The sequence below is a fragment of the Nilaparvata lugens genome, chromosome 1, assembly GCF_014356525.2.
Source record: "Nilaparvata lugens isolate BPH chromosome 1, ASM1435652v1, whole genome shotgun sequence".
Classification (NCBI taxonomy): Eukaryota; Metazoa; Arthropoda; class Insecta; order Hemiptera; family Delphacidae; genus Nilaparvata; species Nilaparvata lugens.
The window spans coordinates 19,705,214-19,729,079 of record NC_052504.1 but is presented as its reverse complement, the minus strand read 5'-3'; the positions used below and the strand labels follow the sequence as shown (position 1 = coordinate 19,729,079).

At 32.1% G+C, this 23,866-nt stretch overlaps 2 protein-coding genes across 3 annotated transcripts; one reads left to right on the top strand and one right to left on the bottom strand.

Annotated features, from left to right (window-relative positions):
* Positions 1-178: 178 nt before the first annotated feature.
* LOC111056153 (apyrase) lies at positions 179-8,865 on the bottom strand. Its single transcript, XM_039421387.1, has 10 exons — positions 8,334-8,865; positions 5,788-5,951; positions 5,276-5,473; positions 4,419-4,620; positions 3,377-3,574; positions 2,994-3,164; positions 2,466-2,491; positions 1,894-2,074; positions 655-855; positions 179-309 (listed from the first exon to the last, which is right to left on the bottom strand). Exons 1-10 carry the CDS (start codon positions 8,515-8,517, stop codon positions 179-181), a joined length of 1,656 nt encoding a protein of 551 aa, XP_039277321.1. The 5' UTR covers positions 8,518-8,865.
* On the top strand, positions 8,834-23,786 carry LOC111056159 (proclotting enzyme). Of its 2 annotated transcripts, none has more exons than XM_039421232.1 (10): positions 8,834-8,876; positions 11,111-11,497; positions 13,966-14,027; positions 15,222-15,349; positions 16,436-16,589; positions 17,501-17,705; positions 18,678-18,855; positions 20,108-20,364; positions 22,639-22,799; positions 23,538-23,786. In XM_039421232.1, exons 2-10 carry the CDS (start codon positions 11,422-11,424, stop codon positions 23,697-23,699), a joined length of 1,383 nt encoding a protein of 460 aa, XP_039277166.1. In that variant the 5' UTR covers positions 8,834-8,876; positions 11,111-11,421; the 3' UTR covers positions 23,700-23,786. The 2 variants fall into 2 exon arrangements, with proteins under 2 accessions (XP_039277166.1, XP_039277161.1); XM_039421227.1 differs by having other exon boundaries at positions 8,857-8,876; positions 11,117-11,497.
* Positions 23,787-23,866: the final 80 nt, after the last annotated feature.

Genomic DNA, 23,866 nt, shown 5'->3' with positions numbered 1-23,866 from the left:
ACCAGTAGTTCATTTGATAGGATAAGTTATTGTGTCAACTACAATTTTCTTGTAGTTCATGAAATTGAAAGTTTTTATGAAATTTCCTATTTTCCTTTGAAACTGATGGTCTAAAACTGAAGTGTAAATATAAAAAGCCCGTGAAAATTGGAGTTTAAATTTTGTTTTAAAGTCTCAATCACTTTGGCAATTCAGAAACTCTTTGTGAATGCTTCATGGGCTGGATCAGATTGATCCTCTCTTCTATACCATACGTTATTGGAGCATTCCTTCTTATAAACTCAATAAAAGCTTCATTATCAATGCCACCTGTAAACAAAAATAGACACTATAGAACTTAATGTTGCAATATGTGAAGAAAAAATTATCAATATTATTATATAAGTTCCACAAGAATTAAAAATAATGATCAATTAAGTTTAAGATATCAACTACAGGGGAGTATTGAATGCGCTGAATTTATTCCGCGCGTCTTCAGAATGCATGGTCTCTTATGGGGAGGAGCGTCTATTTCGCTCGAATAGTTTATATCATAAAGAGACAATGTATCCGTTCAACGAGCTAACAAATTCAGCTCGTCTGAGACGCCTGTATAGTTGAGCCATTTTCTGAGAAAACAATTTTTTAATAATATTGGTGATGGACTTGGCTTACCAACTGTATGATTGACGCCTTCCTCAGCAAACATGACGAATCCATCTCCTCCGTGGTAAATAAATGAGGGCATCAAAACATTATAATACTTGTTCATATCTACAGATATCAACTCAGGAACCGAACATTCTGTACATGTCAGCTTTAGAGCTTTGACTCGCTGGCCCTCAGGTGCATGAGGATCCAATTCCATGTATGCTCCTGAAATTATTCAACATTCATAGGTAATCAATAAGATCTATTGAAAAAATGAGGTACACTATTTCCTCATAATTGTTTCGGTATCCTTACGGCCCCATTACTACTACAAGGTGTAACCTTAGATAAGGTTATATAGAAATACTTGTATGATCATTATGTTCCAACTTATTGTTTATCAAAAGCTCTAGCTAACATATCAACAATCATACCAAAATCATTGTAATATTCCAAAGGATGCTAATCGTAACCGGAAATCCTTCAATATTGACCAGATAAACAAATATTTGATTACCACAAGACCATTGTGTGCGATCGCTTATCAAGAGCTGCCTCATATCGACAAACTTATCAAAATATAATAATGCTGGTGTAAGGGGCCCTTAGTAAGGAGGTTCGTTATGTTCCTAATTGAATTCATGTTTCATCTCCACGACAATTTGAAGTACCTGTTTGCGTCTCCCATGAATAAATATCATGACGCGTTCTTACATAATTCAATTGAACAAATTTGTTGATAATGGATATAGGCTGCATTAATGAGACTATAAACCTAATGAAAAATGTTTCAACGACATGAACGCTCATTTGAATTGAATGGCGGGAATATAACTTGATGAGAGCATTAGAATGCTTATCTACAGATCAGATGAATGTCGAGTAATTATATCGAATAGCATCCTCAAATTGAAGCTAGCTGCACACTAAAGCATGCAATGTACAGTGGAGCTCAATAGAATTGCTTACTTTAATATTCAGAAGGAGTAGCGTTCACTTATACAGCAGAAAACCAGCTTACTAGGGCATGAAACAACAACCATCATTTTTCCCAACTACTGCGCTCCAGTTCCAAGTATTAGTAGGGCTATGCTAGATTCTAAATGTAAAAAATATATAATTTGTTTCATATTTAAAACATTAACCAATGGTAAAATGGTTAATCTCAAATTTTGACTTTTTCATTCCTTCAAGTAGCCCGCACCGCTACACAACAATAGTCAGTATTAGATTCACAAGACAGAGTTTAGCCTTTGAACTTACCTGCCCATTGTAGAAAGTTTTGCGCCTTGAATGTGTGTTCAATTGCCTTGATCAATGTTTTTCCTTTAACTAGGACTCCATCAATTGTTCCCTCAAAAGGCATCACTGTTAGGACATCTGCATATGTAATGTCTGTAACAATAATGGATGCGAATTGGTTGAAGTTGAAAGTTGATGTAGGCTATAATGAAATTATTCTGTTGTTATTAAGGGAAAGACTTCGACAGTAAATACTTGAATCACGGTCCCCCAAGATGGAACCAAGACACAAGAGAATGTGGATCAATTACCTGCAAGTGAAGTTAAAGCTGAAATTAATCAACCGGCAGGACAATCATCTAAGAATAAAAATGAGCTTGAAATAAATAAACCCAAATCAACTAAGAAATGCAAAGGAGAAGTGATATGGGAGAAAAACAGTCTAATTTTAGACTATGAAGAATTTAAAGGGGAATCCTCACTTCCTAGAGAAATTTTATTATGAACCTCATAACATCATATGAGTTTTTCAGTTATTTTTTTAACGGTGAACTTATGGAATTGGTTGCTAAAGAGTCTTTATTATATAGTACCCAATTGGATCCAGCTAAGCCAATGACTGTGTCAGTCAGAGACATTATTTAGGGATATGCATTTTTTCTTCAATTGTCAGTATGAAGAATGTTCGTCTATATTGGAATGCTTCCATTGAAATAACATTGATAAAGGAACTGAGTGTCTATATGTTTGAGAAAATAAGAAGATTCGTTCATTTCAATGACAACACTGAAACAGACTTGGATGATAAACTTTTTAAAATCAGACCATTATTTGACCATCTTATAAACAAATTTAAATCCGTCCCAATGGAAGAAAGTATGGATGTGGATGAGCAAATATGTGCAACCAAGGCTTGACATCAATTGAAGGTTTACATGCCTGACAAGTCACATTAATAAGAGTATAAAGTAGAGCGAACCACGGTTCCATATTACCGTCCAATGAAATATCTTGTTTGAAAGTTTTCGATTTTCGAAATCAAACATGATTTTTCCAACAAGAAATGAAATAATAAAAATTTTACATTAATTTTATAAGAAACGAGATGAATGACTAAGGGCTACTTACACTGTGGACCATGGCATCTGTTACGAAGTTTCCCATGTTGCATTCTTCCCTGTAGCAAACGCCTTCCCTCACATTCAAATCCACCTTCGTCATTCCAAGCTTTTGATTCCCTTTCAGATCAACAGCTACTTTCCAAGGTTTCAACTTCTTATCCATCTCAGGATCTAGAATTTCAGGTAGCTTAATTTTTTAACATGGTCAATAATTAATATTACTTAACATTGAAAAGTACAAGTATAAATATTGAGAAGAGTATTGAATTATATACACATAGAGAAGGCTTACACATTTTGGAACGATGATTGCAATTTTCAACCAACTAGATTTCTCCAAACACAATAAATTTATTTTGGCTTTACTTTCAATATCATCTCACCTGAAGGAATATTTTTGTCCAGGTAGATGGGATTTCCATTGTAATTTTTCACCTCTCCCAAATCATCGAATGTCACATTCAGAAAGCCCAGATATCGTGAATAGGAGCCAGCTTGAACCACAAGAACCTTCCTTTTCGAGTCCTGCTCAACTACAAATGGGTACTCGTATTTTGGTGTGTCATTGGATGGCGGAGTTCCTGTAAAATTGAATAAAATCAGAAATAATATTGACTCAATAGAAATTTCATCTGATGACACATGAATGGTCTTTTCACCCTTATTTCACAATACCGGACAAAAAATGCAAATTTTTATATTTAATTTGATCATTGAAATGTATCCATGCAAAGTAGTTGGTGCATATTATATATTTCACAATACCGGACAACAAAACCTACTTGCATGAAGTATTCTATTTTCTCGTAAGCTCGTTCACCCATTTTTACAGTGAACCTCTAACCCTATTAAACGTTTATACAGTACCACTACAAATGCAGTATTTCATTTTTCATAGTCACTGCAGGTTTTTAAATTAAAAATCAAGTCTGAATGGACAATGAGAACATTATATTATTTATTAAATTATTGCAGTGTATTGAATCAAATTACTGGATTTAATTAAATTACTGGATTTAAATGACTGAATAATTATGATTATTTTTTCAATTATTATTGATAGTATTTAGATTTCTAGTGAGCATTCATTCTTGTCTTATCCCTATCAATTTTCAAATCAATTACTAGTCTTCCATAATTAAAATTCTTATTTTTTTTGCAAATTGAGAATAGCTTGAACTTTCGATTAAGATTAGGAACAAAAATATTGGTTGGTTCAATTTAAAGTAAGAGATAAGATCTATTTAGGATTTTCGTTAAATAATAATTAGATAAGATCTTCAACCAATTACTAATAAAATATCATTAAAGCTTTGAAAGTATTGATGAGCCATATTTTGCTTCTCAATAGGCAAGGAAACGTTAAAAATGCAAAACAATCAAAGCATTGATAATTCACAATGAGTATGTATTAAGAGTGCTAACCTGTATACATGAATGTATGAGAATGTCCCCCAACTATGACATCCAGAAGATCTACCTTCTTAGCAACTTCGATATCCTTCTCAATTCCTGCATGAGATAGAGCGATTATTATGTCAACTCCCTCTGCTTTGAGTCTTGAAGCTTCCTCTGCAACAGCTGTAGCTTCATCAGAGAATTTCAGCTTCCCTGTCCTAGACATTTCCTTGAAACATTTCACAAAATGAGCAGCATTATTGAATTTATAGTGATACAAAGACCAAAACTATTGGTGAAGTAGTAGAAAATGTTCATGCACTACAAACTACGATTTTTAAATTCGCTTGCAATCATCTTTCTCTGTGCCTGTTTATAAAATAGCCTACTGTTTTAATAATCTATTTCGCAAATTATTGAGACAATTTGTTCTACATGTAGATAGTAATGGTATCTTGGTTCGATTAAAGGACTATGTTGAATTAATTAAAATGTTTTTTTTTCATTCTAGGGACGGGAAATTGAGCAATGATTATAAAAGACTGAGTGCCAGTTGCACAAAAGCAGATTAAATTTTAATCGTAATTAATTCCATTAGAACCAATAAGAGAAGCCGTCTTATCAAAAAGGCCTTCTCTGATTGGTTCTTGTGAAATTAATCACGGTTAAAATTTAACTGGATTTTGTGCAACCGGGCCTCTATCTCATTATTTATTTGCTATTTGTTTTTTACAAGAAAAAAACATAGTACATAGAAATTAGTGAATTAACAAGATACTAAACAAAGTTTAGACACCCTTGCTGAAAACCGAACCAATTTCTCAATTTCCATCAGTATAGGACTAATCAATATTAGTAATAATATATGTTTTATTTGAACTTACTGGAAACTTTTGTAGAACATATCCAATAACGCCTATCTTTCGTCCGCTTCTTTCAAGAACTTTCGACTTCTTTATGAATGGTTTGAGACTGGGTTCATCTGTCATGTCTATGTTGGCCACTACAGATGGAAATGGTACATTCTTGAGAAACGGTATTAGTCCAGAAATTGTATCATCAAAATCATGATTTCCCACTACCTGTAAAGGTGTTGAAAAGATGTTCAAATTAAAAGTTTTCCGAGATGAACAAATTTCACTGGTCCTAAACATTTTATTAATATTGAATTATTGATAAATCATCCAAACTTTGATTTAATTAACGTAACTCTACAATAGAAATTAATTTCTCTCCATAAAATCGTTATTTAATGAGATTATCGTACTTTTCCATTGCTCAAATGAAGCCTCTAAGGCCTCCAATATCCTGGAAAGATCATAATTTCATATTATGATAAGAATAATTTCTTGAAATGCATAATATCAAGATCGGAATGTGAAATTGTAGCACTTACATTAACGTCGAATGGCACTTTGCCCAGAAACTCAGCAGTCACATTCCACTTGAATAAAGTGTACCAGAGTGTTCCTTGATAGTTATCACCAGCATTCAAAACTAAAGTATTACTGAACTGGTCTTTGATTTTTTTCGTGAGGCTGTAAATTCTTGATACTCCTCCTGAAAAGGAAAAACAAATTACAATGCTTCTTCTAAGGTTAAAAAGTGAATCATACGATTGAGAAAACTAGTACGTCTTTTTTACAGAGAAAAATAGTAACTCTCGTAATTAATTTATTATCCTATCAGGCTTTACCAATTGAATTCTCATTTACAACTTTTCAGGCTTCACCAATTGATTTCTCGACTGAGTCATTGTCAATATTGTACAACCGTTCTATAATTGAATGAAAACACACATATGTTGTCAAATTCTACACAGTTTTATTCGGTACACAACCATGGTTTCGTGACCACACCGTTCATCGGTCTAAAGCTTAACCTTTTAGCTTTAGTCAACTTAAAAATGTGACCGGTGTGGTCACGAAACCATGGTTGTGTACCGAATAAAACTGTGTAGAATTTGACAACATGTGTGTTTTTATTCATTTGATTTCTCATCTAAAACTTTCCCCATTATTGTAGCTATAGATTAGCTTAGTTCAAGTTTGTCATAGTAGTTCCATGAAGCAGTATACAAGTGATTTTTTTTAAATCAACTCAAAGATCAAAATCATTTGTCATCTTAAATTCTTAAACATTTTGCAAGGAATGACAACTTAACCTTGATTGGTGGTTGAAAAATCTGCCTCAAGGCGCACACTTGCTTAAACATGCCACCACTTCTACACACATTGCAATAGAAAGCGTTTAAGGCAGCTAGGACAAGACATTTTTAGTCTAAAAATATTTTCATTTTCAGTCTAAGAATGTTCATTTTCAGTCTAATAATTTTAATTCTTAGTCTAATTTCATTTTTGGTAGCCTAATCTTTGATAATAATAATAATAATTTCTCTGGTCGAGGGTACATAACATTAGTTGTGATGCATTTAATCACCTGAAACTTGATTAAACTTGGGAGTCTGAGGCCCGGTTGTACAAAAGTCTCTTATATTTCAACGGTGATTCAATGTCACGAGAACCAATGAGAGAAGGCTTATTAAAATTTAACAGACTTTTGGGCAACCAAGCCTCATCCAACATTCAACCTAACATAAAGTTGAAAATATCTCATAAAAAAACGCAAATGGCCTTAACAAATTATATTTAAAATGAATAATCTCTTCAGATCCCAAGCGTATGTTTATAGATATTTGTTGAAAGCTCAATAGAAATTTACATAGTCAACTTATCTAGATAAAATACATTTCAATTCAATTCATAAAAAACTTGTCACGAGTTTTCACAATTCAGGTGTATTGAAATTTCCAGAATCTGATTATTTCCCAGAATTTAACATAGGGCCATAGAATAAAAACAGTTTACCTTCTCTGTGATATGGCCAAGGATAAGTAAGATGAAATATATATAGATATACGGTATCATTAAAGTATGTCTGACCTTATATACACAACATGCATAAATCCCAAAACTTTGATAATCGATTTCCAATCAACTTGTACTCATTCAAATTATCTTATTACAGGAGATTTCTACTCATATAAATGACCTCATGCTCATAGCTGTGAATACTCCTTTGTTATTTTAAATTTAGGCTATTTTAATCTAATTGACTGTATTTTGATAGATAAACGACAAAGGGCATCTAACAGGAAAATACTGCAGATAATAATTGTCAATTGATTCGTTTTGCAATTTCATTAGTTTTCCTCGTAGATATATGTTTTTTATTTTACGTTTTTGTTGAATTTGTATTCCGAACTTTTGGGAAGTGATTTCGCAGCTCTTAACTGTATGTTAGCAGAACTGGCTTCAGCAGACACCGTTCCAACGGGAGAAACGTTTGCTCGGAATTTATCTCAATCTGTGTTCTAAGAGCTAAGACGGTCTTGCCAGCGAGAACAACCACATCCCATGTTTAATAATAAGAGAAAAATAATAATAGGAAACCACTTCTTTAATAAATAATGAAATCATCGCATATATTCAATTGTGGATTCCACTTGAAAATAGATATTTATCAATACAAAAGAAGAAATAATACAGATTCAACAAACAGCATATTTATGCTTTTATGTAGGCTACAGTTCGTGAAACTCAATCAAATATCTGTATTTTTGACAATATCCTTTTATGAACTAACAAACGATTGAAAAGATGAAGGAAAAAATCTTCAGAGGAATAAGTATTGTCAGCGTGACATTCGGAGGGAAAATCACTCCCCAGGTGTTGAAATGTTGCAACCCACACAGACTTCTGTATGTCTGCATATGTGTGCGTTCGCCTTTAGCCCATGTGAAACTATATAAACATGTTTAGTAGGCTACAATGAAAGATTTATAGTTTACAAACATTAATATTGAATATCAATTACAGTATTGGAAGAAGCACTTGAAATTAATTTGGAAGGTTTTTTGGCATTTGTTTAGCGTTTACTGACCGACACAAGTGCTCTCCTCCCCCTGGCGGCATCTGCTCGAGTATTGGGCATCCACTGGCTCGAAGCGGGCATGGAAATCGTTGATGTGCAATATTTGAAGATTCAGATCACAATGAACACTTCCAAAGAACAGAAAAACAGCCGGCAATAGATACAATTTAATCATTGAGGCAGCATATGCCATACTGACAAACTTTATTTTTTGCGAAACTAAAGTTTTCAGTAATGATTATTGATTGATGACAGTTGAAATAGATTCATAGCAGAACTACAGTATCAAATTTTAACAAGGTCGTTGTATGATAAGTCCATTTTACATAATATCACGTTCGTTGACAACTACCTTGATGACAGAATTCAAGTACTAAATGAATTTCACTGTACTAACTTTTCTTGTCAAGTGTTACTACATCTAGAGCAGACTACAAGTAGGCTACTGCTTGATTCGTCCGTTTTCACTCAGTACGGTATCAAGTGTTGTTGGCACGAGTAGTTTGCCAGCGTGCCACATCGGCTTCCTTCTCCAATAGACCTGTATGACAAGTGAGTAACAACTTTATCTTTCTAGACACCTTAAATGTGTGTTATCTGCTCTCAATTTTCAGATAAACTAATAACTTTTTAATGAATGAAATAATTGTAGAGATAATGGAACTTGATTTTGTTTCATGTATGTCTGCATGTTATTTTACCTATACTACAGTAATTATATTTAACCAAGTTTCTTAGAGAATAAGTTAGTAGGCTATTGAAGTTAAATGAATTGTTTTAACTTGACTGCTATTAATATATGCATTAATTGAGCCATTCCATTTGACCGAACATTTTTGGTAAAGTAATCTGCGATGAAGCTGAATTTGATGAAATAGCTGAATATCAAAATTTGTATTGATGACTGTGTATATTATTTTTCAAAAATTGGAACTCAGAAGTGAATACCAACATGTATTAATACAGGTACGGTAAATACCTAATGTAAATAATGTATTATTTACATTACACTAATAAAATTAATACATTTATTTTATACATCTAAAGGGCTAATTTTAGAAATAAAAAGGGTAGTGTATAGGTTTCATTTGTATTTATTTTTTTTATTAAATAATTTAAACTGAACAGTCTAATTTATTTATATTGAAGATATGAAGACTGAATTCTGGTAGGACTATAGTTATGGTTAAATGACAATCAAATATGGAATATAACGTATTTTTTATTCATTTGACCATTGTTCCATTTTTCATTATTCATTATAGATATGTCCTCCACACTGGTAAAATGTGTTTCAATATATTAGTTTTACGGTATAAAATGTAATCAACTCACTCACTCATGTATATTTTTATTTCAATACTGATATGCAATGAATTATGAATATTAAATTAATCTATCTAGTTTATGTATCCTACTGGAACTGGTACTTTGAAAGTGACATCTTTATTCTAGAAATTTTATTTATTTATTGTTTGTACAAGTATAACCATAGTAGGAAATGGTTGTCCCGCCTTCAATTTAATGGAATCGTATAAAAATAAAAAGCATGAATAAAATTTACTGATTTACATGTCTCTAATATTTTTTTTCCAAATAAAAATTATATTTTCTTCATGTGGTAGTAGAAAAACCTGATCACTAAAGAATATTTTTTTAATCTTCATTTCAGTTAATAGATTCATCAAATTGTAATAAAATCAAACACTGAGGATTTCTTCATGTTGTATTCCATAAATGTACTCAGCAGGAATTGATAAAGTATGGTAATAAAATAGATTATATTGAGCCATTTCATAGATATCAAGCTGATACAATCCATTCCAGAAATACATTCCATGAAACTGATCTCTTGAAGTTGAAATTGTTCAAGGATATAAAACATAATAATGCAACATTAAAAGTAAAATATTTTTAGTTGAATTACATCATCATTCGATAAATATAGGTAGTCAATGTAACATGTACATGTGAACCGTAACAAGCACATACACATCAAATTTTCCAATATCAAAGCTTTCATTGCCTACAATTCAATAAATCGTGTTCGGTTCATGCGGTATCAAAATTGTGAATATTGTAGACTCTTCTACTTGAAATTAATAAGTATTTCAACATTTAAGCTTGAAGCTTATGACAGTTATCATATTCACTCAAAAAGGTTCATAACATATATCAAGATACGTTTCCGGTAATGTAATGAAGAATTGAAAATATTTCATATTTGGATTATATCTTACTGTTGGATGTTTAGATACATGCTGTATGATTCCTCTTATATACTTTTAGTGTTTATAGATCTTGCAAAAATGAACCTCCATTTTTCCCCTTGAACAAGAATTCAGATTGGAATAAGCTCTTAGTCTAAACTGACAGAATTAATTGAGAGATTTTTAAAGTTTGAGAACTTTTATACTTACTAGTAAAGTAATAGTAAAGTAAGTGCTTATTCCAATCTGAATTCTTGTTAAAGGGGAAAAATGGAGGTTCATTTTTGCAAGATCTATAAACACTAAAAGTAATATAAGAGGAATCATACAGCATGTATCTAAACATCCAACAGTAAGATATAATCCAAATATGAAATATTTTCAATTATTCATTACATTACCGGAAACGTATCTTGAGATTTGTTATAAACTGGGAGTTTATTTCAAAATTAATTGAAATAAACTCCCAGTCCAAACTAACAGAATTAATTTTGAGATTTGACAATCATAAAAACACGAACGCACACATAAAATACCGTACAAACAATCTACTAAAAATTGACATTTTATTTTCAGCTACAGGGATAGATAAGATACATAAACTTAATCTGTAATAGCAATTCGCTTGAAGATGAATTACCCTACTATTTTTTACTACCTCTTTATTGATGACCGATGGTGGAAGAGAAGTGGAAATGAGATGGAGATCGGCTGATGGAGGGAGATTCTTTCCTTGTTTGAGTCAAGGTCTTTTTATGATGGCAATCCTACCAAACTGCATAATCAAGCGACCGGTCAGTGGTCACTGGTCAGTGTCAGTTCAGAATAGCAGAACAGCAGCGGCAGTCTGCTTCAGTTTCAGTGATCAGTGATGTTGTAAGGCCAACATGAGGTTCATTTTGAGCGTCTTCTTTATTGCATCCACCTTTTTCGCTTCTTCTCTGTCACACAGGAATCCAGCCGGTAAGTTGTAAAAGCTCAAGTTGTTCAAAATTTTCTTGATTTTTTCGGTGCTCTATTCAATTTGAAAAACCATAAAAATAATTTTATTGGAAATCATTATTCCTGTTTAGAAGAGTCGTGTGATAATGAGTAAGATTTAGAGCGAAACAAAAAACTGGTTTCATAGACAACAAAAATTTGCAATGTTTGAAATGCAGACATTTAACTCTCGGTTAAAGTTGGAAATGTTTTTTTTCCATCATAATTATTCAGCCCATTACATAATGATATGTTATTAACAGCTCAGTAACAATGAACTAGAATGAATATCTAAAAAAATGCCATGTTTATTACAAAAGTTAGTAGTAATGGAAAGTTCATGCTTGACTAAATAATTTTAAAAATCGACGAATTTTCAGCAAATCCAAGTGATTGCTCTTTTTTGTGTTTCCATCATAATTGTCAGGAGTACATTATATCTATAAATAAATAACTTATCTAAAGAAACAAAAATTACGAATACTAGTCTATATTTTTTTTCTAGAAAATAACAAATTCCGGTAAAAATACAACAGAACTTTGAGCATCCACAGGTATTAAAAATCCGTCCAATTTTTGTGATAATTCAAGGCCCGAGAATAACATAAAAGGGATGTTTTACAGTATTTATTTTCATGTTCTAATATTGTACCTGAACATTTGATGCATTCTCTCTAGTTTATTACAAGGAAAATATTTTACGATCAATTATTATACCTAATTTATTTTCAGGAAAATGTGATGAGACTCAGTGATCTAATATTATAGAGTATGGAACACAAATTCTCAGTTTTTCACCACAGCCTATTAAAATAATAATGGATCAACTCACTATAAGCCCTAAACGAAATTGATTGAATGCATTCAGTCAAATTATGCGGCCAAATTCAAAGTTAACTTTCTTTTTCTTATATAATTCGAGGTTAATTTTAACGAAAAAAACACTTTAACCGAAATAAATATGATCTAAACTTATTACTATGGCCTAGTTGATAACTTACAATATAGTATTTGATTAATTTAGTAACCAAAACAATTATAATTCATTAAATGAGCTATCATGCTGCAAAGGTCAATAATAATTTATTACATGTTTATCGGTATTTTACATGAAATAACCACTGTTCTTTTATCAACTCATAGTTGCAAAAAATGCATGATTCAAAATCTTGAATTACTTTTTATTTCAAAAAGAGAAATACATTTTCAGATGAATAGAAAATCAGTATCATCAACTCTAGACTGTTACTGTGGGTCTACACGGGGCATTTTTCATCACATAGGATCTCTCTGAACAAAAATATAAATACTTCTCATAGTAGCAGACTAACAATAAATTACTGGGTAAAAGGCATTTTCTTTAAAAAAAATTATAGAATTAATCCAATATAATCACTCATAAATTATTATTTAATTAAATCTTTTAAATAAATGTTTATTCTATATAATTCCACCATGGATTAGTAATTCACAAGTCGTGTTTGATAAATATACAACACAATTGATTAAATTCTACAAATGAAGTAAATTATCAAATCTTCATGGTTTCAATTCGAAAATCTGCAGTTTTAATAGAGAATCTCATTAAATTATCTCCTCTATTGATATATCCTTGGTAGAGTTCGCAACGCCGAATTCTCAGAAGCCCGTCTAGTATTCTTACGGAATGATTAAGGGGAATCCCACGAGTGATTGATTACCATGAAGACCTTTAAACCATAATCAGATAGAGGAAGAATAATGAAGCTTTGATGAGTATCTTGGTCGGTCATTAGTTTGTTATATAGACCTACACTATATCAAACTACAGTAGGTAGTCTCTAAATAATATAGACTCTTATTGCTCTGAGAATTATATAGAAATTGAAATTAATATAAAACAGAGTAATATGATATACTTACGCGTTTCACGTTTGATAAATATTTATTTGGAAACAATGCCTTGAGCAATGCCAGAAATATTTGTTATCGACCTTGGCTTTCAGAAATAATTTCTGGAGGTGTTATGACCATTTATGTAATTTAGAATAGGCCTAGTTCACGCAAATTTTCACCCATCATGATTGAGTTTGTAGGTCGAGCTGTTCTTCAATGTTGAATCGGTTCGAGCAATAATATATGCCTTCGACTCAGCCTCCAATCAAAAGCTTTTATTGACTTTGCAGTCGGCATTTGCAAGTCTCGTAGTGGGTTGATGATTGCAGGATTCAATAAATAGGAAATTACATCTTTAGTAATATTGTTAACGAGTGAACTGAAACCTATTCTTAATAAATTTCTTGGGAATAAGTCAAGCTGAGATTTTTATTATATTAGGATAGAATTTAATAAAACAATAGGTACGTTAGTTAGTCAAGTATTCAAAAACTTCAATCTCTCAATCTTTCTGAAGAAATATTGTGGATAATATTAAAATTGTGAAAATATTCCAACATGTTTTATTTTTACAGAAAGGCGAGTGGATGAACTAAGTCATCGGTTGAGAAGAGCTCTACCAAAAGAGAATTCAAAGGTAGAGAAAACTATTATTGAATTTTTTACTCGTATAATTTTCAAACATTACAGTTTGTTTTCATAGAGCTTTTACTCCAACTTTTTATAATTATTTATAGCACACAAACAAACTGTTCAGGTTATTCCATCAATCTAATCATTACAGAGAGTTTTCAAAATGAAAAATAAATATCAATCTTATAAGTACAACAATAAAAAGACATGTACGACAATATTTTTTTCAGAAATTCTCATTTCCTAACCAAATTACAGTAGGCCGCTGTTATCATTATCAAATAAAAAGTTTTATAACAGATTTGTAGTTTTGCAAATTGATTCTGAAAGCTAATACAGCCGTGTGTAATTCTTGAAAAAAAGATTTTGAATGTTGAAATATTAAATAGTTAATCAATCAATGTTATGATTATTCGTTGTTAAAATTTGATGAAAACATTTATTTATCTGTGTAGGCTTTATTACTAAGATGAATTCAGTTTGTTGCTTAGAACTGCTTCCTGTTACATTATTGATATTTTTGATGAACCAGTCAAAGTATTAATTCCGAGTACCGGCAACACTAGTGGCAGGATTGAGATTAGAATGATTGGCGGAGCAGATGCTGTTGGCGATTTTGATTGCTGCCAATCATCTTCTCTCTGTCCTTGAAAAGATCCATCGCATTATATAAGTACATTCAGTACCCAGGTGAATCAGGTGTATCCGTAAATTAGTAAAAGAAGACGAAAAGTGAGTAAAAAATTCGAATTTCATGCCGCATCTTCCTCTTCGATTGGCTACAGTGCTATTTCTTCTGAGAGAGACCAATTCCCCGAGTCAAAGTAGTCTTTTCAAGAACAAGTTTGCACCATGATGGCATTAACATTTCAATTCTGCATTTTCTTCCAGAGATCGTAAAAGGCTCTCTTGAGTCTCATCCGTGAATAAACTTTCTGAATAACTTAACAATGTTACCGTATACTCTTTCCAGATAAATAAGCTTGTATATTGCTATTCCATGGAAAGATAATACAAACCACAATATAATAGCATGTGCAAACATTCTTCGTAATTCATTGTAACGAATTTTAATTCTACATTAATGTTTTTAACGAATGCATAGAACAGGCATCACGCAGGTTTCTTTAAAACCGACTTATTAAGCTCACTGGATGATACGCTTTAAAATATATTTGCCGTTTTATTCTAATTTCAGGAAGCGAATCCAACTTGCTATGGCTACAATGGCCAGAAAGGCAGATGCTTGCATCTTGAAGACTGTTTTTTGCAGCCTTTGAAAGAAAACTACATCAAGTACAGAGCTTACTACTGCATCATTGGCAGGTAAACACAAGAAAATATTCCCATTTCAATTTCTAACGTTGATTAAAAGATGTCCGCAAAATGGAAATGTGAAAAATAATTTATTTGATGGGACAGTAATCATGAAAGTATTGAGATTCTCGTCCTTGTATTAGAGTGCCTTGAATTTCAAATGTCTGAAAGTTCAGCTGTAGCGGAAAATTATTTCAATCGTTCATTTTTTACTTCCGATTGAACAATCATGAGCAGATTATTTTTAAAATAAAAATGAAGCCAAGTAGAATTACTGATGGTAAAAACCATCTATATCAAAACTATAAATGTCTTTCGTGTAAAGCAATTTTATAGCTTCTATTTATAAGTGATTCTTTTCAGCAATTCAAATCACTTTTTTCAATGTCAGTTTATTCGACCTTTATTTTCTTCAATTCTACTTCCACCTCATACTTAGTAATTATTTGATTGCATGGAACCTTCAATAGCCTATCCAAGCTAATTTCTCTGTATAACACGAGATTGAATAACTTCAGGCACAGCACATGATATACCGGTAGGCTAGAAACGCATTATTATAATGAATTATTGCTAGAATGATAAGCAATTTTGTTGTTAATTTTTACAAGTAGCTTAATTTTTTATTGTGATATATTTTGATGTGGTCGTCAAATCGTTTAATGTCTTCAACTCTCTAGGCTATTGAAAATCTCATACAGAGGCTAGACCCCAGGAGGTTTTTCCATCCATCCATACTTGGAAAAAACCACAGTCTCTATTTTATAACATATTTTTGTAAATAATAATAAGATATTTCTTTTTCTATTTCTACACTTTTTGTGTTATTGAATGAATTTATTTGGAAACATTTTAATAACACGTTTGAAATAATGATTTTGAGTATAATGTGAAGTAAATACAATTTTCCTCAAGTTTTCTTTTATTTCTTATTCTTTTTTTTCTGAGAATTTAAACGGTCAATTATTTGATAAACTTATATTCTACTACAGAATTGAGATTGCTGTAACTTATAACTTTTGTTTTATAGGCAATATGAACTAATAATATGATGTTCAATTATGCTGTTATGCTTTATGATTACTCCTTTTACAGTGAAGTTGGTGTTTGCTGTCCAAATGCCATTGCTATTCCTGAAAAGTACAATGAGAACCAGTTCCTACCGGCAGCCAGGAGGAACTCGACAGGAAGGAGGCGTTCTTCAAGATCTGTCACTTACGAAATGACACCTGCTTATTCAGAAAGCCAGGTAACTTTCTTGGAATATCAAAAAAGCAAACAATTTTACTTCTGAATATTGAGTTTGAAAATTGTCGTTGCATTTAAAATGTTGAAAATATATCATTGTTCAACAACAAAAAGCAAGGGAAAATGAGGAAAAAATTGAACCTTGAGATGATGTTTGAAAATGTTCCTGAGAGTATTTTGTGTGTTCCCCAAAATTAAGTCAGGGAGGCGAATTTTCAGGATTATAGCCAATCTGATATACTATTTATTCAAAATGTATTCTAGTTTCATGAATCGAAAAAAAATCGTATTACAGGGATTGAAATAGTTTCAAGTTCTTCATGCTTTCAAAATATATAGTTTTCATTAATATTTGATGTTCACTTGATTATAATTGTGGATTTGAGTGAAATTTTAAATATTTTTTTGCAATTGTTAAGGAAGATTTTTGTTTGGATTCGTATTTGGAAATTGATCAATCTGATAAATTCAAAATTGTTGTAGATATATATTTTTTTCGTATTTTGGACTCAAAATTGTGTGCGAATTAAGTTATCATTTAAGTTATGTAAGTAACGTAACCTTTAGACTGTGTATTCCAAATTAAGGTTTGAAGCAGTCTCGGGCAAATGCCTGTTGCTTTTACCTGGATTGTATTTGCATATAAATAAATTAAATGAAGTAAATAAATCTTTCAAACTTTTTTACTTTAATGACTGAGGGAATGCTCCGACAACATACTAGGCCTACTGTAAATTCTAAATACTGAATGCAGTGATTGAGTTCTGTTGTTATGAATTGAAATGCAGTAGGCCTATCTTTGGTTCCATTGCAGGATTTATTCACACCCAATAAAGTATCAGTAAAGTATTCAAGTTAGTAATCAAATATAGTAGTGTACTTGAATTCAATTAATATTAAGTTCTATTAAAGGTTTTAGGTCGTCCAAGTGATGTATATGAAGATCAGCAAAGCAAATCGAAATTTCCCAAAAAGTACTCCAGCGATAATCATGATAAAAAGAAGATTCCAAAAAAATATTCCATCAATAAGAAGAAAAGTATGAAAGAGATGAACGCCGTAGAGGTTGAAGGGAAATCGAGGCACCGTAGAAGTATTGGCGATCAAGATCAACAAAGTAAGTGACTGAAGTACGTATTGTTTGAACATTTCACATAAAAACAAACTTTGAAATATTTATGTAGATATTCTACCTTTTTCATCCAGCTAAGAAGTAGATTTACCCTCTCTTAAAAAGGTACAGACAGTAAGGATGGGAAGTATCTTTTCCACTATTCTTTGCTTGTAACTTGTGAAATTTGGCAACGCTTTTTATAATGATTTGTAACTACAAAATTATGCTGTTGGAAAAAGTTTTCATTTTGCTCGGGCTTGAATCAATTTTACCAACAAGCGGTAGCATACAAGAAAATAAGAACATTTAAATGTTTAATTGTTGTAGTTGGAACACAAGACTTGAACTACATTACTTAGGCTATCTACCTACTGATGATGAAATCATATCAATTCAAAAATCTTCTTTACTCTGTAATATAGAGAGATGTAACTAAGAGATCAGATGGGTGTGATTGATTACAAAGGTTAACAGAAATACTAATCAATTTATTTATGATGATGATGAATATGTTAGAAAATCGATGATAATATTATTATAAACAATCAAAGTTACTAGTTTAAAATATTAATTAGAGTAATATTTAGATAGCATAACACGGTAAGTACAAATATACAATTATAAATAATATGAAATACAAATAATAAAGTACTTGAATTATAATTTATAAAGTATTTAATTTAGAATTGTTTTAAGTTGCAAGAACCTGGAAAACTTCTATTCCATCGAGATAATTTTTTTTTCTAATATTATGTTGTGGAGTTGAAGTTTATATCAATAGATGATCAAGGAGACAAGAATATAATTAAATATTGGTAGTCTTCTATTAGTATTCAAATCATCCTTGTTGAATGAATGGATCAAGTTGGAAATAACCATACATTGACAGCTTATATATATTCAGTCTATGTGGGGCTTTCCCGTAAGACTCTCCACCAAAAAAAGTAATACAAATTTACTTTTCTTTTTGTACAGTTTGTGGTCGAAATGGAAGATTGCTGAGTCAGGTGCTGAATAACAAGAACCAGAATGTGGAGAACAAGGCCTGGCCGTGGGCTGTGACCATAATCAACGCCAACACCAAGGAGCACCATTGCGGCGGGACTCTCGTTTCCAGATACCACGTCATCTCGGCAGCTCACTGTTTCATTATGTAAGTTCCATTAATCGATTATTTCTGCTGTCTCGATAAATCATTACAAGTTTTTTTATCACTGGTCCAGTAATTTGGTGACATCGAATCTGCACAATGAAGATAATTTTAGTTTCTCCTTACAATAGATTGAAAAAGTGAAATAAATATTTGAGTGTTCAAGTGTTATTTGAGTGTATTAGCGACATCAAATCTGCAGCATAAAGATAATTTCGATTTCTCTTTACAATATATTGGAAAAGTGGAATACAATATTATGTAAAATTTCTATAATCTTAGATTGCAGCATTGCTTTCTAATTATTTCCACTGTTCAAGAAACTCCCGATCAAGGATGATATGGTAGAATTGACTATTATCTGTGCAACAGAGATTGTGGCAATGTAGTGAAGGAGGCGATTTTAGCGTGACTCACAAATTTGAGATAGAATAGAAACTTTATTGCAGCCATATCTGAGGTCTTCAAATACCATAATACATTATACAAAATTCAAATATATTACATCACTCATGGTCTATAGAAATCTTGACCGTCTTTTCAAAAACGCCTTCTCTGATTGGTTCTCGTGAAATTAATCACGGTTAAAATTTAGCCGGCTGTTGTGCAACCGGGCCTTAGTCTATTTATAGACCTTGACATTAGTAAGTTACACTATCACTACCCTATGATATGTCACCTAATTTTCAACTGATAACCCAATATTCCTAGCTAATGTATAAAAATCTTCAATCTTGTTTAAAGGTTTAGCTGCTAAGAAACATTTGATATAATTTTTAAAAGCTCCATTCTCCATATTTCTTAGATGTTCAGGAAGTGAATCAAACAGTTTTATGGAAAAAATAGAAATGTTTTCTGTGTGCTAGAATAGGTATACCGATAAGTAGTCGAATCACCCCTATTTCTAGTGTAATGGCTATGAACTACTATTGTTAATGAATACTATTACATATGAATGAGTGACACCCATTATAGGCTAAGAAAAATAGGTAGTTCAAGATTATTCCTGCGATTATGTTGCAACTATTTTCACTGTTTAATTAACAAACATGGATGAAACGACAGATTGACTGTTATTTGTGCAACAGTGATTGTGGAAGGCAATTTTGGCGCGACTCGCACATTTAAGATGTCACACAAATGATTGGCCCCCATTATAGGCTACTTTCAAGAAAAATAGTTCAAGAATATTCCTGCAATCATGTTGTAACTATTTTCACTGTTCGACTATTCTCTACTATGATTTGTGCAACAGCGATGGTGGACACGTGATGAAGGAGGTGATCTTGGCGCGGATGGGCGAGTACGACTTCAAGCACGACGACGACAGCCGCTTCTATGACTACGAGGTGGAGCGCATCATCAACCACCCTGACTACGACGACCCCATCCATGAGCACGACATCACCGTACTTGTGCTCAAGCGACCCGTCCGCTACAACGTGTACGTGCAGCCTGCCTGTCTGCCCGCGCCTGACGACAACTACAACAATATGACTGCTGTCGTAGTCGGTAACTGACGCTCTCTCTCTCTCTCTCTCTCTCTCTCTCTCTCTCTCTCTCTCTCTCTCTCTCTCTCTCTCTATTCAATTTAAAATCTAATGCATTTATAGCACTACTTTTTGAGTGTTCAATTATTATGGACAGTTACTAGTACCCTTTCTTATTTCCAAATATCGGGGCACCGAGCTTCGCTCTGGAGTACAGAAGCAAAGAAGCATAGTTTATATTTATTTATTGATACACAAAATATAATTTTTTAGATAATTGGAGAAGGACCAACAGGTACAGCCCAGAACAGTATCTTCCACGAATTTTGATTTATACTTTATAGTTCGAAAAGTAGGTTATAATATGTTCCATAAAACTTTGAATTTAGATTGTTTACAAACCAAATTGAATATTTAAATAACACTCACTTATCACTTAAAAATGTAAAATAATTATTAACTTTAAAAATGTTTATATATTTTAATTTATAATATGTTTACTACAATATTTTTTATAAGAATAAAAAAATAATGAATCTTGAATGAAATTATATCGTTAGTCATGTCAACAAATCAGAATTATGTTAATCATGTCGATTAATTTCTTCCCACATGATCTTCTCTTGACATTTCTTGTGAAATCAGCGGATTAAATGCAATATAGTTCAACAGCTGAACATAATTCTGCATCACTCCTACGCACGTACTCGGATCATCCATTATCGACAGACGACGAAATTGTCAGCTGTTTTTTAAGGATGAATTCCTTTTAATATCCTTCAAGGGATTAGAGCTTGTGCAATCGAATTTTTATATTATAAACCTACTATGTTCCAAATTTCGTGAGAATCGTTGGAGCCGTTTTCGTGATCCTGTGACATACAGACATATAAAGATATACACATATATATAAACAGAGATTGCTCGTTTTATAGTATAGTATGAATTGTTTTAACAGGACTTCTTGATTTTTCAATTATTAGTACCCTTTTTTACATAAACACATCTAGTTTCGAGCACTTATGCCATTTTCAATGGTCAAAATGTTCAACAAAAAAGTAGAAGAACTGTTAATATTACTAAAAATAAATTTGGTCTCAAAACCTTCTTGAACTCAAATGATAATAGAAGAGGTGAACCCTTCACAGAAAGATATATTGAATACTGGTGTTCATCCATTTCAAGCTATCATTAAACAATGATAATGAATGTATTGAATTAATTAATTAATTTTCTATACATTTGACTTGTTTATATTTGTTTTCTTAGGGCCGGTTCCTGAGCTCGGGATTTAGCTACGTTCTATACTTTAAACAGAAAATTATTTTAGTCAGAAAATTGGCTTTTCGATACGGGGCTTAGTCTTAGTTTTTATGATAATCTTCATTTTATCATTTCTATAATTGGAAACGTTTTTCCTTGACAAAATGAAACATTCCTTAATAATTCAAAATAGCTGGAACTTTACACTGTTTTGTGTTCAATTTTATAGTTTTTCAAAATTTAATTCAAACGTGGACTATGACTACGCCCCGTTTCGGAAAGCCAATTTTCTGACTCCATCAGTTTAAAGTCTAGAGCTTAGCTAAATCCCGAGCTCGGAAACCGGCCCTTAATTTACCAAAATACACCTATAACACTCATATTATACAGTATCCACTAATTATTAGGTGTCCAATAAAATGCGTGCTCACTTTGCAGAGTAGTATGTAAATAATGAAAAACTCGTTTGAATTATTATTATTTTAATTATCAGTCCGGTAGAACAAAACATCTCATTCTATTAAAAGTTTAATAATTTATTGTTCCATTCATGTAATAGAAAATTGCTATTAATGAATATTGTTTACTGATAGAGTAAAACCATAGAGAAACAATAGCTTGAGTAGATATCCCATGGTATTGGGCGTTTATGTCGCAACTTTTACTGTTATCTCAAGCCGATTACTGTCGATTATTGTCGATTTTTACTGTTTTAACCGGGTGAGAGTGTATGAACGGCACAATATAAGAGACTACCAGCGTCATAAAGCTTCACAGGAAAGAACTACGTGGACTATCATCTTGAGATAACATTAAAAGTTGCGACATAAATCCCCTATACCATGGGATATCTACTTATTCTATTGTTTCTCTATGCTAAAACCATCAAATAAATAATGTTACAGGGGATTCACTTTATTCAGAGCAGACTGCTCTTAATAATTAGAAGAAAATTATGTTTGTCTTATAGTTTGTATTCTATTCTTTATTCGTCTATTTCCCAATTAATAATACAATTTACATCTTTGCGAAGGTTGGGGAAAGTTGGATTTTGGAGGAAGATCGAGCTCAGTTCTACGAGAAGTGCACGTCCCGGTTTGGGAGCATGACCAGTGCGTGAAGAGTGTCACCCAAACCATATTCACAACAAATGTATGCGCTGCAGCCTATGAGGGTGGCAAGGACGCTTGTCAGGTATGCTCATCAAAATAATTGGTTTTCATCTACTCCAAGAAATTTTTCAATCATTGATTTATAATTGAATGGAATAATTACCAAGAGATTCCTGATATTGATTTACTTCTTTCTGGTATTTTTCTATTTTATATTGAGCTTTTAATCTTTCGTTGTATAATTTATAGTAATTGAAATATATTGATTGAATCACACCTCAATTTCTTTATAATTGAATGGAATAATTTCAGAAAAACTATAATTTATCCATTTTGAATATTCTATTGGTTTTACGGAGTTTGTAAATGTTCGTTGTACAATATAGTTGCAATTAATCGAACTCTTGAGTTCCCAGAGGCACTCGATTCTTTGTAGTTTCTCCTATTTGAGTTCTTGTTTATCCAAGTTCTTTGTGATTTGAAATAGCTTGGATAATCCTTTTTTACCGCATTTGAGTAAATTCAATCTTTTATAGTTTCCTGAAGTATTTTGAAGATTAGAATTTTGTGATGCCATCTGATCTGAACATCTGTTTAAGCTTACCTCAGATAGAATGTTGAACACCAATCTTTGAAGCTGTTGTATCAATCATGTAAATTTAAAGTTTGTAGAAATTAATATAAAGCTCCATTTAATGGAATTATATTCTAGAAAAATCTGTAAAAATCAATATTTGATTTTTAATTATTGAATAATAAGTTTCTTTTAATAGTAATATATTTTGTCTGTGATTTGATTGTTCTCGATTGGATTTTATAGGGCGACTCGGGAGGTCCTCTGGTTGTACAGAGAGATGACGGCCGCTGGAAGTTGATAGGGGTGGTCTCATGGGGAGTTCAGTGTGCCCTCCCCGGCAAGCCTGGCATTTACACGGCGGTCAATAAGTACCTCGATTGGATGAGCGAAGTCACTGGTGCCTAGTCACAATCATGTATGTTTGACCTAGTTTTCGACTCAATGATAAGTGCTTATAATACATTAAAATAAACAATGAAAGAGAATATTGAAGATTGCCTGGAAATGATTTGAATCCTGTCATGTCGTCAAATTCTAATTTCTGGCTGCCGGTGATAAAATAAACACTATCC

Bases quoted from the DNA above. Each gene is read 5' to 3' on its own strand.
- LOC111056153 (XM_039421387.1), bottom strand. From the start codon at position 8,517: ATGGCATATGCTGCCTCAATGATTAAATTGTATCTATTGCCGGCTGTT. The intron at 3,575-4,418 runs GTTAGCACTCTT...TCAATTTTACAG, and splicing joins TCATACATTCATGTATACAG to GAACTCCGCCATCCAATGAC. The intron at 2,492-2,993 runs GCCCTTAGTCAT...TGACTGACACAG, and splicing joins CATGGTCCACAGTGTAAGTA to TCATTGGCTTAGCTGGATCC.
- LOC111056159 (XM_039421232.1), top strand. From the start codon at position 11,422: ATGAGGTTCATTTTGAGCGTCTTCTTTATTGCATCCACCTTTTTCGCT. The intron at 17,706-18,677 runs GTAAGTGACTGA...CTTTTTGTACAG, and splicing joins TGGCGATCAAGATCAACAAA to TTTGTGGTCGAAATGGAAGA. The intron at 22,800-23,537 runs GTATGCTCATCA...TGGATTTTATAG, and splicing joins GTGGCAAGGACGCTTGTCAG to GGCGACTCGGGAGGTCCTCT.